This window comes from Condylura cristata, unplaced genomic scaffold (assembly GCF_000260355.1).
Source record: "Condylura cristata isolate star-nosed mole 26May11 unplaced genomic scaffold, ConCri1.0 scaffold00003, whole genome shotgun sequence".
Classification (NCBI taxonomy): domain Eukaryota; kingdom Metazoa; phylum Chordata; class Mammalia; order Eulipotyphla; family Talpidae; genus Condylura; species Condylura cristata.
This window is the reverse complement of record NW_004567104.1, coordinates 22,209,799-22,222,813: the sequence shown is the minus strand read 5'-3', so window position 1 is coordinate 22,222,813 and position 13,015 is coordinate 22,209,799. Positions and strand designations below refer to the sequence as shown.

The following is a 13,015-nucleotide window of genomic DNA, read 5'->3' as shown; positions in this document are numbered from 1 at the left end:
CAAAGAGTTCCAATTCACTCCCTGCTTACTCTCCGCCTCCCACCCTCCTGTACTGTCAATATTCACATGAGGTAGAAAAACATCTGTCACAATCTGTGATGCCACACCAACGCCTCACTATCACCCAAAGTCCATAGTTCATAGTAGTGTCCACTCCTTAGTGTTGCACGTTTAGTGGGTTTGGACAAATGCATAAGGACATGTATCCACCATTATAATACCCTAAAGGATAGTTTCACTGCCCAAAGGGCACAAAAACATTGATTCAAAAGGACACCTGCACCCTCCTGTATATTTCTGCTCTGTTTACAATAGGAGAGATATGGAATCAATCCAAATGCCCTAAAATAGATGACTGGATCAAGAAGATGTGGTACATGTATACAATGGAATATTACTCAGCAACTAAAAAAAAAAAGATAAACTCTTGCCTTTTGCAGCAACATGAATGGAGCTGGATGGGATCATGCTTAGTGAAATAAGCCAGAAAGAAAAAGAAAAATACCAGATGATTTCACATAGAGGAGGAGCTTAAGAGATCAGGGAAAAAAAAATTGTAGTAAAGTAAAAATGAAAAAAATGAACAAGTATAAACCAGAGACATTTTTGGCTGTGGTGAGGGGAAGGGGATCAAAACTGGGGTGGGAAGAGCGCACTGGACTATGGCGATGACACATGGGTAAATTGGTGGTGGGAAGCCCATGGGGATTACAACCGAGACGACAAAATGCACAAAATGAAGGATGATGAAAAGATAAATAAATATATTTTAAAACATACCCCCTCCCAAAAGAATAGGTTCACTGCCATAACTGTCCTCTGTCCTCTGCCTCCCTCTCTCCCCTTAATTCCCTGACAACCATGGACACTATTACTGCTTCCATATCTTTGCCTTTTCCAGAATGCTATATAGGTAGAATCTTCAGTATATAACCTTCTCTCAGTGATATGCATGATGTGATTCCCCCATCTCTTTTCCTGCTTTGAAGTTCATGTTTTTTACTTCTGAAAATATTCCATAGTCAGGATATACTCCAGTTTAGCCATCCATTCACTAACTGAAGGGAGCTTGGTCACTGGAAATGATGAATAAATCTGCCATGAGACAGCTTTATTGTGTAGACCAAAGGTTTCAGCTCCTTTGGGTAAGTACCAAGGATTGTGACCATTGGATCAGATGATAAGAGCATGTTCAGTTTTGCAGAACTGGCCCAATTGTCTTCCAAAGTGACCGTCCTCTTGCTTCTCACCAGCCGGAAGGGCGCACGGTCGTCCGTGTTCCATCAGCTTTTGCTGCTGGCGTGCTGGAGTCTGGCCTTTCTAAGGGAATGGAGTGCAGGTCCGAGCTGCTTCAAGGTGTAGTTTTCTGATGACAGGAGAGCAGAGCCTTTCCAAGTGGTTATCTGCCACCTGTCTCTCCTCTTTGGGGATCTCAAGTTATTTATTTATTTTTTTTTTACCTATTTTTAATGGAGGTGTTCAATTCCTTATTTTTGATTTTCAATGCAGCACTTTACCACACATGACTTTTGTGAATATGTTTCCTAGACTGTGTTTATGATTCAGCATTCCATAGCAATTTTTTTTTGTCTTTATTACAAAGAAAGGAATTAAGCCTGGATTCTAGTTAATTTAGTCTATATCTTAGTGGTGTAAATATACATATTAAATAGCCATACGTGTACAAGATGCATATTCAAGTATTTAAGTAATAGAATGGATATTCAAAAACTTTAGAAACCGCTAAATCATGAAACAAGTCAAGATCCCCTATATGGCCACCATATTCTTACCAAATCTGCTCCTTCCCCTGCTCTGCCCTATTTCCGTAAATACTGGGCCTTAATCAGTTTCAGCTGCTATGTCAATCTGAACAGTTTGGTGTTTCTTGTCCCTGGGCCACCTCATGCCCCTCCTGTCTGTACCTCACTTCTCCCCTCCCCAAGACCGTCTGTCTAGCGCTATTCCAAGACCCACCACCTCAAGTCCCTTCTCCTTCAGAATGTGTCCCCTATGTTCCCACTAAACAACCTCACCTTTTCCTGGACTATTTTGTGCACTGAGCCTTTTAGATTGTGTTTTGTAGCTATTTGCTGGTGTGTCTCAGATTGTCTGGTCCATTCAAATGATGCACTTATTCTTTAGCCCACACAGGACATGGCCTTGTTCGACAGTCTCAGACAAAATCTCTTCTCAGATGAACATGGTACAAGAATACCACTGTCCTGTCCACCCCTCCAGGGGCAGCATGGAGGCAGGGGGGCTCAATGTCCTCTGCCCCCCTCAGGGCCACAGAGGTGTTACAACAGCCCCTTTGCACCACACTGAGGATATTTACTCCGGACCCCGAAATGCTCACTCTCCTCTGTCAGTGGGCTGCCATGCCCATACCTGTCTCTATTGCTCTGACACCTGGAGACTCCTCCACATTCAATCACAGCCTTAGTCTGTCCTCTGCTGTCCCTTGATGATGGCTGTCCACCCACCATCTGAGTGTCTCCCCATGAGTGGACCCCTCTCTGACTCCTCTGATTCTGCACACTCATGTGCCCAGCGTCACACCCGCAGGGAACAATGGTCTCTTTCCTGGATGGCAAAGCTTGCTCCGCTCTTGCTTTCCCTAACCACCTTTTCATTCACCTCTCACTAATCCTTGGTCAGGTTCAACCTGGTTTTCAGCCTCAGAGCCCGGCAGTCCCTCAGTCTGTACGTGTCATCTAATCCACTGGGCTCTCCTGGTTTCACCTCCTTGCCTGTGAGCCCCAACCCCACAGTGAGTCATTCCATTGGAGGATTGGCCCAGACCTGGTTTTCAGCGATTGTATCACTTCAATTCTCTCAGAGATCTTATCCTGTACATTTTCTTCTTTCTGCTGCATTTTTTTTTAAAGATTTATTTATTTGTGCATACAGAACTGGGGTACAGGCCAGAGGCTCAGGGGCAGCGAGAGGCTTCACCAGAGACAGAGTGGGGAGCAGAACAGGCAGATCGACGAAGTACACTGCTGAGGGGAGCAGCGGGCGGGTCAGGAGAGGTCTGCCACGCCATGTGGTCACCTCCGGGGTAGGCGGGAATCGAATTCATGCTGAAGTGGCTTTAGATTCTCAGTGCAGTGCTTTAACCCGCTGCGCCACCAGGGAGGGCCACTGCTGCATTTTTAATAGCACCTTCTTTAATGACTTTAAAGCAATAGTATACAAATGAACTCAGATCTCTTTTATTTCTTTAAATGTCTCTCATGAACCCTAGGGGAGATGTCATTGGGAGCATCCACCTCTGAGGCCAGGCCAGTTCTGATAAGGGTGAAAAACAAACTTTACCCTGCGGCCATGGCCTCTGATGAAAGCCCTCCTGAGGGGAGGGACTGTTGCTTGAGCAGGAGTTAGATCAAACTATGAGGGCATATATTGGCTTTTCCCTGTATAGTGGATAATAGCACTGAGCCAACAATACCCATGGTGAAGGAGAACAGCATACAACACCCCTCACTGAGAAAACAATTGATGTGGAGTTTTGAGTTCAACCCTCACTTGGCTGTGTGGTTTCAGGCTTGCTATCTCATTTCAGCATGTGGTTGTATAATTTAAAGAAAGTGGGGGTTGGCCTGCCCAGGCCAAATGCAAATACCCTGATCTCTAACAGTCTATGATTCTATAAGATGTAACCACATACAACATGTATGAGGACATGTTATGGGAAAGGAGGCAAATAGAAACTCTGGCATCCTCTTAAACACCCCACTTTCACCAACCCTCAGAGGGAGCTCTACTCATTCTTATTTTCAAGATAAGGAAACTAATTCCAGAAAACTTACTGGGTCAAGCAGCTTTCTGCACAGAACTACGACTGTCTCCCTCTGCCCACCCCTTCCTTGTTCTAGAGTCTGGCTCCCTGGAAGGTGCAGTGTCTGCCCAGGTCCAGAAGAGGCCAGTGACAGTGATGGTGCAAAGTCAGAAAGCTGCTGGGTCCTGGGCAAACCAGCAGCCAGAGGCTCGTGGAGGAATTACTACACGGCCTGGGTATGGGCAACTTCCAGCCTGATAGCTGCTCCACGATGACGACAATAATGCAAGGTACCTTTGGAAAGTGTTACCACTGCTCTAAAATGCAGATTCTGAAACTCGGCTCAGGAGCCCCGAGAACCGGCAGAGAGATTTCCCTGGGCTCTCTGCCACAGCAGCGCTCAGCAGTGAGCTGAGGTGGTCCAGCCAATCAGGGAAGCACCTAGAGATGCACCAAGAAGAGTCTCTGCCCTGGTCTCTCAGACATGCCCATGATTTTGCCACTCTTCCTGAGGAAGAGGCTGTGCAAGGCACGTTGTAACAGGGATGGCAAGTGTGCTGGTCATCGGAATGGTTATGCCCCCAAACAGCTGCAGGGGCCCTGTTTTCATCTGTTCCTTATAAGAGCCTGCCCCCATTTCACCAGTATGTGACAAGTTAGCCAGGTGGACTGATTTACATGGCATTCCCTGCAAACTGTTTTTCATTCTGAGTTGAAAATCCATTTTCAGAACCATGTATAACCACAGATATGGAAATGTTAAAATTGCTTTTTCAATGTATTGGGTGGATTAAAAACCTCAGCTTTCTTTATTCAGTATGTGATGAAATAAATCTGTATAGATAGTATAAAATGCATTTATATATGTGTTTATATGTGTATGTATGCACTTCGAAAATGTGTGTATATATTGTATGTGTATATATGTGTGTATGTGTTCTTTAAACATGATTCTAAATAGATATTGTAACAATCATTCAAATCTTGAAATGTCTGCTCCTTCCCCTTCTCTGTCCTATTTCCTGTACACACGACACTCCGACCAATTTCAGATGCTACATCTCATCTGAGATGTTTGGCATTTCTTATCCCTGGGACACCCCTTGATTCTCCCTGTCTGAACATCTTCTTCTCCCCTCCCCAATATGTCAGAACGCTATTCTACAACCCACATCAAATTTCTCCTCTTCAAAAATCCTTCCCTCTGTTCCCACTGAGAAGCTTCACCTTTTCCTGGACTATTCTGTGTTACAGTCTTATTACATGTATTTTATGGTTATTTGTTTGTGTCTCAGATTGTCGGGTCCATTTAACTCATCCTCTTATTTTCAGTCTATTTAGGACATTGTCTGTCCTTAGAATGTCTCAAACAAAATCTCTGTTTAGAGGAGGCATGATAAAATGACACCACTCCCTCCCACCCTTCCAGGGCAAGGCAGAGGGAAGGGAGCCTCAGTTTTCTCTCTTCCTCTCCCCTAATGCCCATAACAAGTGCTGTACTGCATTGAGGATATCTTCCCACCGACCCTGAAATGTTCACTCTCCTCTGCCTTAGGGGTGCCCATTCCATCTTGTCACATTACTCTGTCCCTAACCCCATGCCTTCCCCATATTCATTCACAGCTTTAGTCTGTTGTCTGTTGTCTGCTGTAGGTAAACACCAACTTTCCTGCTGGTGGCTGCCCACCCAACCTGTGAGGGTCTTCGATTCTCCCTCTCATTCAGTCTTATAAAATAGACACTGTGTCTGTTTTCATGGATGATGAACGTGGCTATCCGAGGGATTATCTCTACCTGTGCTGAAGTCACAGGCTGTGGGAGAGTCCTCTCAGCAGCTCCAGCACCTGGGTGAGAGGACGGCCTTTCCACAACAGCACAGGTGCGTCGAGCTCCCAGGCCAGCACCAGGAGAAGGGTGAAAGTCCTTCCTCCCTGAGGACTTGGCCTCCAGGCAAACCCAGGGGACCAGCAACCGCACATGCTCAGGAAATAGAGCAAACTGTGGGGGCGACTGTTGGCCTTGCCCTGTAGTTAGTCTGTAAGAGGCTGTTGCCCTGAGTGTTGACTCTGCAAAGTCCACCAGAAAGAGAACAGCAAACACCGCCCCCTCATAGAGTGGCTGGAAGGTTGGGGTTCCAACAGGGTCGCCTGCATGGTTTCAGGCCTGCCACCAAATTTCTCAGGATGTGGTTGTGTCATTTACAGGAAGCAGGGTGGTGGTGGGGCCTGGCCTCCTGCCCAATGTCAAAGGACACTTCAGTCTCTAACCCTGCACAATTCTCTGATAAGACATCATCACTCACATGTCAGAAGGACATCTCATGGGAAGGGAGATAAATAGAAATTATACTATCACTACAAATACCCCATTTCTACCCATGTTCAGAGAGGTGTATTTTTTTAATCTTATTTTTGAAATAAGGAAGGTGACTTTCAGGAAATCTATGGAACAATTTCTCAAGCTCTGTGCAACTTTCTTCATGGAAATACACACTTTCCCTCTCCCTGCTCCTTCCTTGTTCTTTTCAAGAATCAGACACTATAAATTCCAAATTCTGAAACATCAGTGAAGGTCACTGATGCTTTCTGTAACAGAGGGGCACATGTTCATAGATGAAAGGGTAAAAGTATCAGTGAGAGACAGACAAGACAGCCATCTCCCCATGGCCCAGGCCTTGGAGGTTTAGGAGGCGGCCCAGGCACAGTGGATAACTGATTGCGTTGTTTCTACATCCAGCCAACATGCCAGACCAAGAAGAGTCAAAGAGATATTTATTAGCAACTTTCTACATTTGCACTTTCTCTTTCCCCTTTTCCTACCGCATGACCACAGGACCCTTGATGTGGTTCTCATGGAGGAAGAAGAACAGGGTTGGGCTCTTCGGCTGGTCCTGGGCACTCAGAAGAGCAATGTTCTTTGGAGGGGAAAGGCAGCACCGGCAGGGTCTCCCTCACAGGCCCCATGAAGAGGAAGGAGATATCCAGGTTCTCTCCCTGGGGATTCGTGGTTAGATCCAGATGCACAGGGAAGTCTTCCACGGGGTCACTTTCCTGGGGCTCTTGGGACTTCCTATCGGGGTCAGAGAGGTATTGGACAAATCCTTTTGGCACAGCTGTGGATGAGGTATCAGTGGGCGCTGCCTTTTTGTCCTGGGATTCTTCCACCCTGGGCAGGTGCACAGCGCTCAGGTTAACAGCAGAGTTTTCACCGCCAGGAGCAGGAGCCTGAATAAGAATACTTTCAAATGAGACATTGTACCAACCCCCCATTTGAAAACCTGCCATTTCTGTTACCAGGCTAAGCTATTCTGTGCCTTTCTGGTGGAATGTTTCAAAGGGAGATCAGCTGTAACGATGAGTCCATCTTTAAAGAAGTAACAGTAAGTCTGAATCATGAACACAGGAACCAAAGCAGTGAAGCTTGATGGCCAGTCACGCTAATTCTGATCTGACAATGGGCCAGGAGGTCCAATGGCTCCCTCAGTCCCCAGTGAGCTGCCCTCTGTTCCCAGAAACGGTGCCAGTGGTCACCTCTTGGAGATGGCCTTTCTTCCAGGCCCTCCATCAGGCCCTAATGATAGTTTTTAGTGATCTGGATGAGGGAGCTATTGCAATCCCATGGTAGGTGAGACAACCAGGCCTCAGACAGGCAGTCTGCACCCTGGTCACACAGCTTGCAGCTGCCACACAGGACTGAAACCCAGGAGCCCGATCTCCACCACCCATACTGTACTAGGCTGCCTCACAGTAAATGATAAACACATTCTTCTGGGCAGAGACTCACCTTCCATGGAAACAACTAAGCCAGTGGTTCTGTATAACAGTGATTAGGACATGGAATTTAAGGTTAAAGGCCTGAGTCATCCTAGCTAGTAGGCTCTTCGCTCTGAAGGAGCGTCACTATTCTGCAGGACAACACTGTTCCTGAACACAGTCTCGTGGGTCTCAGCAGCTCCCCTGTGGGTTTGGTGTTAGGGTGTCGTGAATGAAGTGGTGGTCTTAGGCTCTAGGACATTAAGAGGAGGATGAGGTAGGGGCAGTTAAAATGAAAAGAAATCTGCAGTTTCCTTCACAGGAAGACAATAATTTTTTTTTAATTACCTGTGATTCAAAGAGGTTACAAGTCACAGAGACAAAAGTTTTTCTTAATTTTCGGCTCAGCGAACCTATGCAAAGACCAACAGGCTGTAAAAAAAAAAAAAAAGAAAAGAAAAATTATGATGTGCTGTGAATAGAACTATAGTGATCATAAAACTATTCAGTAGACTTCCTGCTTACATAGAACACAACAATCAATGTTTTATGCTCCTACTATGTAATAGGCAGACTCATGCAAACCTCTAGATAACCCCTACCAATTACAGATATTAGGCTAAGTGTCCTCTCGTGCTGGGAAATTCAGGATTTTTTGAATAATGATGTGATTACTAGAAAATTATTTTAAAACAAAGACCTTAGTTCTACAATTGCAAGTTCAGTTATGTAAAATACTTTTGTAATCTTTTCTACACTATTCTTGGAAATTGGAAAAGGAAACATTAGGAAATGATCCAGGGTGGGGAGGATATGTGAAAGAATCATCCTTCTCCACTTTCTCACAAAAGTCCTAAAATCTACATCAGGCTTGAAGGACAGAGAGAGAAAATGTTTGCATTGAACATGAGACATGTTTTGATTCAGAATTGACTGAACAGAATTCTTCCAAAAAATACCTCAAAGTGAAACTTAGTTACCTAAGTGAAATGAGTCTTACTGAAAATAATCAAAAATCCCAAGTTGTCATTGCCAGGAAAGAAAGAGAGATCCTGCAGAATATGGTGAAGATATTTTCCCAATTAGTCCTTAAGCAAACAAAAGAAGTTATTTCTTTGTAGATGACATAATCCTTTATAGGGTATCCTGAGGAATCCAGTAGAAAGTGACCAGCATTAATTGATGAATTCAGCAAATTTAAGGGATAAAGGTCATTCTACAGAGAACAAGGGTATTTCTGTACATCTGCAATAAGAACCTAAAAATGAATTTATAATCCTATGAAGTTTCAAGGTGTCTTTTGATGAATGAAACTACCAAGCTGAATCCAGCATTATGGTGAAAATGCAAATGATCAATCATACACCAAATAATCTTGACTAAAACAGAATAGAACGTTTGATGCATTTTGCCCAACTTTGCTACAACACCGGTGCCCATGACAGTCCTACTAGGTGTTTCCAATGGCCTCAAGATTCCGTTCTTACTGGGGATGACTTCTGTCAATGAAGACTTGTTCTGACTTGCTGCTTCTGAAGGAGTAGTCCAGGGAGAGAAACACCAAGAAGGATTCCAAATAGAACTGAATTTGTGCAGCTAAGGACAGCCATTGAGGAGGTTCATCTACATGTTACAGTTTTCTGTGATCATTTTTACTTTGCTAAGGGATGCACCTGTAATTAAATGAAAACTTATCAGTGCAGGTGGGCCGGCACATTCTCTATTCGTCAGTTCATCCTGAGGTGAACAAGAGCATCTTATTATTAAAAACTTATGTATAATTTAGAATTAAAATAAAATATAGATCTCACCTGTGAATAAAATCTTAAATTCTGATGAAACTCAGATACTCACCTCTGAGTTAGGAAACTGAAGTGTGCAGCTGGCCTGGGATTTGGTACAAGGTTCCTCTTTGATTAAATATTCCACGAAGTAGGAAAACCCATACACCCACTGGATAATAATTGAGAAATAAAAATCAGACTTCCCATGTGGGGAAATGATTTGACAACATGATATTAACAGACTGTACAATCGCAAATTGAGGTTAGTCCAGGGATCCTGGTGTCCCAGTGGTAACCCCACCACCATCAAAGCATGAAATGGACTCTGACATGTAGGAAAAAACCAGCACACTTTCCTTCCCTTCAAAGGACATGAGAGGGCTCTAAAAGCCTTCACTTGGGTGACCTCATTTCTTCTCAGGTAAATTTTTTAGATGAGCTTTCCTCACTTTAATAGACAGCAACATAATGCCTACACAACTGTGACTTCATTGCCCTCAGCACCCACTCCCAAGCCTCACATGTCCAGAAGCTGACTTGCTAAATGGTCCATGGTCACTCAGATCTGAAATGTAGCAATAAAGTGACCCTAAGTAGAAAAATCCAGAGACTGGAAGTCCATTTCCCTCCTTGCCTTAAGGCCACTGAAATGAAAGGACTCACACACTCACCATGGGGGTGTTCATTCTCACCTGGCTAGAAGCCCTGGTGACTTTGACCAGATAATACTGCTTCGAGGTGCTCTCATTGTTGTATTTTGCAAGAGACTCAGTGGCAGCTTCTAAAACCTGGGGATCTGATACGTCAATGGGGCTGGGGCAGTCGGGGCATGTTTGGTGAATGCTTCTTCCAGAAACTGTTGATGTCAAAGAGAGCACCACAATGAGACTTCATCATTTTTAATCCCACTTCCATATTACCACAACAGAGACACAGATCATAAATAAAAAATGATAATGCCAAGTTTCCTCAAGGATGGAGTAGAAAAGACACTTTCTGAATAGAAAACCCAGTCAGCACTGGGTTTTGTGCAATAGGAATGTATTACACTCATAATTAAAATAAAATCAAAGGATGTTTTTCCTGTTCACACTTTGGCTTATGTTTCAGAATGTATTGTTCAAAATTGATGATGTACACATATGTTTATATGATTTAAAGACTTTTTCCCCATTGGGTTCAATATCATCAAGAATCACTGCCTCTCTTAGGGGGTCTGGGAGCCTTAAAAGGTTAAGTTTTCTTTACATCATGGCTTTTTACCCATTAGTCCCTAACATCAAACATAACGTCTAATGCATGGTAATGTCTAGCAAATATTTGTTGAGTGAATGAATACATGACCCAATTGAAGGTGAGAACAGAAAGTGTTTGGTTAGAAAATGCAAATGACTCAAAAAACAAAATTGATTAAGTCGCTGTGTGACCAGATACAGTTATCACACTAGTGGTACAGTCAGAATTTCTGATTGGAAGTAGGTGGAGGTGGCAACTCTAGCGAGAAAGTTGATCAGGAGACTTGACTGAAATTCATTTTTTAGCGTAAACTTATTGTTGAGACAACTGTTTTTTAGACAACTGTACTATTCATTTGCATATTTATTGTGGAGGGGTTTGGAGGTTTAGGTTAAGGGGTAGTTATGAGCAGCTTATCACTCTTGGCACTATTGTGAGGTCACTTCTGACTAAATTATTTAAGTCCTGATTCTGATTAATCGTTGTCCCTTAATTTATAGTTGAGAAGTCCCATCTTTATGCCCAGGAAGCTTAGATGGTGGTAAATAATGGATTTGCTTGATTGCATTGTCCCTCAAGAAAAATGCAAAACAGTTATCACCCGGATTTGTTGAGAAATGTAGGGTCTATGTCTCACCCCAGACTTAGGGACTCAGAAATTGCACCTGAATATGACTGCCCAGGGGAATCACATGTGCGTAATATCATGATAAGTGGTCATAACCTGCCTCCCAGGTGCTGAATGCTGCTTATTCAAGCAGGACCCAGAACGCACCCACTTACATATATCAAATATCATGACTTGTAGCATCATTTTAGGACATTTGTTCATTATTTAGCCATCATAGTATACTTAATATATATGAAAGGAATAAGGAGGGTGGTAGCAGGCAGCAAGAAGACATGAAGTTTCCATGATATATGAGCTAAGCCTCTAGAACAAGGCAGGGCATGGTGTGAGCTCCAGGAATGGTCAGGTTAAAGGTTTACAGGGACGTAGAGAGGACAGCACCCATATTTCTTGAATAGAGAACACTATGTCAGTGGTCCTCACAGATGGTCATGAGTTCCACAACTGAGTCTATCAGGTGTGTTCAGAAAACAGGGAGGCACCCAGCTATGTGGAGTACAGTGTGGTGGGGTCGGAGAGAATCTCTGCACACATGGCGAGAAAGGCCAGCTGGCACCCGATGTAGAAATTAGGACGTTTGTATCAGACCAGGAGTTAGGATTTCAGCATTGCAGTCCCAATTCTGAGTAATTATTATCGCAGATGGTGGGATGTTCCAGTGCTGTATATATGGGAATGTGGTTGTGGAGTGAATAGATAGCAAGGAAAGGAACAATCCTACATAGTGGCTGTGAGAGCTTCAGGTCTGCTCTTTAACCCTTTGCACTACCAGGCAGGGCCCTATTCTGATGGCTTTGACAATAGGAAACCACCAGCTGATTATAAGTAGTTTAAGCTATTTCTCCTTACATGGTCCCATGTGACTGAGTAATAACACATGTTAAATGCCTTTTGTCCATGTCTTCTTTTTTTTTTTTTTTAGATTTATTTTTATGCATACAAGAACTGAGGTACAGGCCAGAGGTGGAAAGAAAGAAATGAGAAGACTCTCCAGAGACAGAGTAAGGAACAGAACAGGCCAACTGACTGAAATACACTGCTGAGGGGAGTAGCAGGTGAGACAGCAGAGGTCTGCTGCACCATGTGGGCCAGCTCCTGGCTGGGATCAAACTCATGATGCAGTGGCTATGGATGGCTTCAGAGTGCTGAGCCTCAATCCCCTGCACAACCAGGGAGGTCCCCTTTTGTCTAAATTTTAATAAAATAAACAAAATCAAATTAATCTCTTACCTGGGTGAAGAGTACAGTTTTAAGAAAGTGTCTGAAGAATTCTTGCTGTCTTGTGCATATATAATAATGCTTTGCATTGACCATAAACCTGGAACAAATAAATGCATTTTATGACATGGAAGAGGAATCTAAAACGAAAAAAAACAACAAAACAAAACAAACCCAAATTGAACATTTTATTTAAAATTCTGAAACGCTGAAGGGCTATTCTGGTGTCTTTTTTTTTTAAGTTTTATTTCTATTTATGCATATAAAATTGGGATACAGGCCCGAGGTGCAGTGGTGAGAAGATTCACAGAGACAGAGTGGGGAGCAGAACAGGCAGATTGATTGAAATACACTGCTGAGGGGAGCAACAGGCAAGATAGGAGACATTTGCCTTGCCATGTGTGTCACCTCGCCGGCAGGGATCAAATTTGTGCTGCAGTGGCCGTGGAAAGCTTCATAGTGCTGCACTTTAACCCCTTTGCCCCACTAGGCAGGTCCCTATTCCGGTGGCTCTGACTGTGGAAACCCACCAGCTGATTATCAAGCAGTTTAACCTACTTCTGGGACACAGCCAGACTACATCCCCCAGAGTCCTTGCTGGTCCCGTGTG

The 13,015-nt window shown here is 43.8% G+C and overlaps 1 protein-coding gene across 1 annotated transcript in view; it reads right to left on the bottom strand.

The window, feature by feature from the left end:
- Positions 1 to 6,633: 6,633 nt before the first annotated feature.
- Positions 6,634 to 13,015, bottom strand: part of LOC101632784 (fetuin-B-like) — a 14,078-nt gene continuing 7,696 nt past the window's right edge. The window contains 5 exon segments of the mRNA XM_012730331.1: positions 6,634 to 7,008; positions 7,885 to 7,968; positions 9,391 to 9,489; positions 10,013 to 10,176; positions 12,418 to 12,505. Coding sequence (XP_012585785.1) covers positions 6,634 to 7,008; positions 7,885 to 7,968; positions 9,391 to 9,489; positions 10,013 to 10,176; positions 12,418 to 12,505 — 810 coding nt within the window.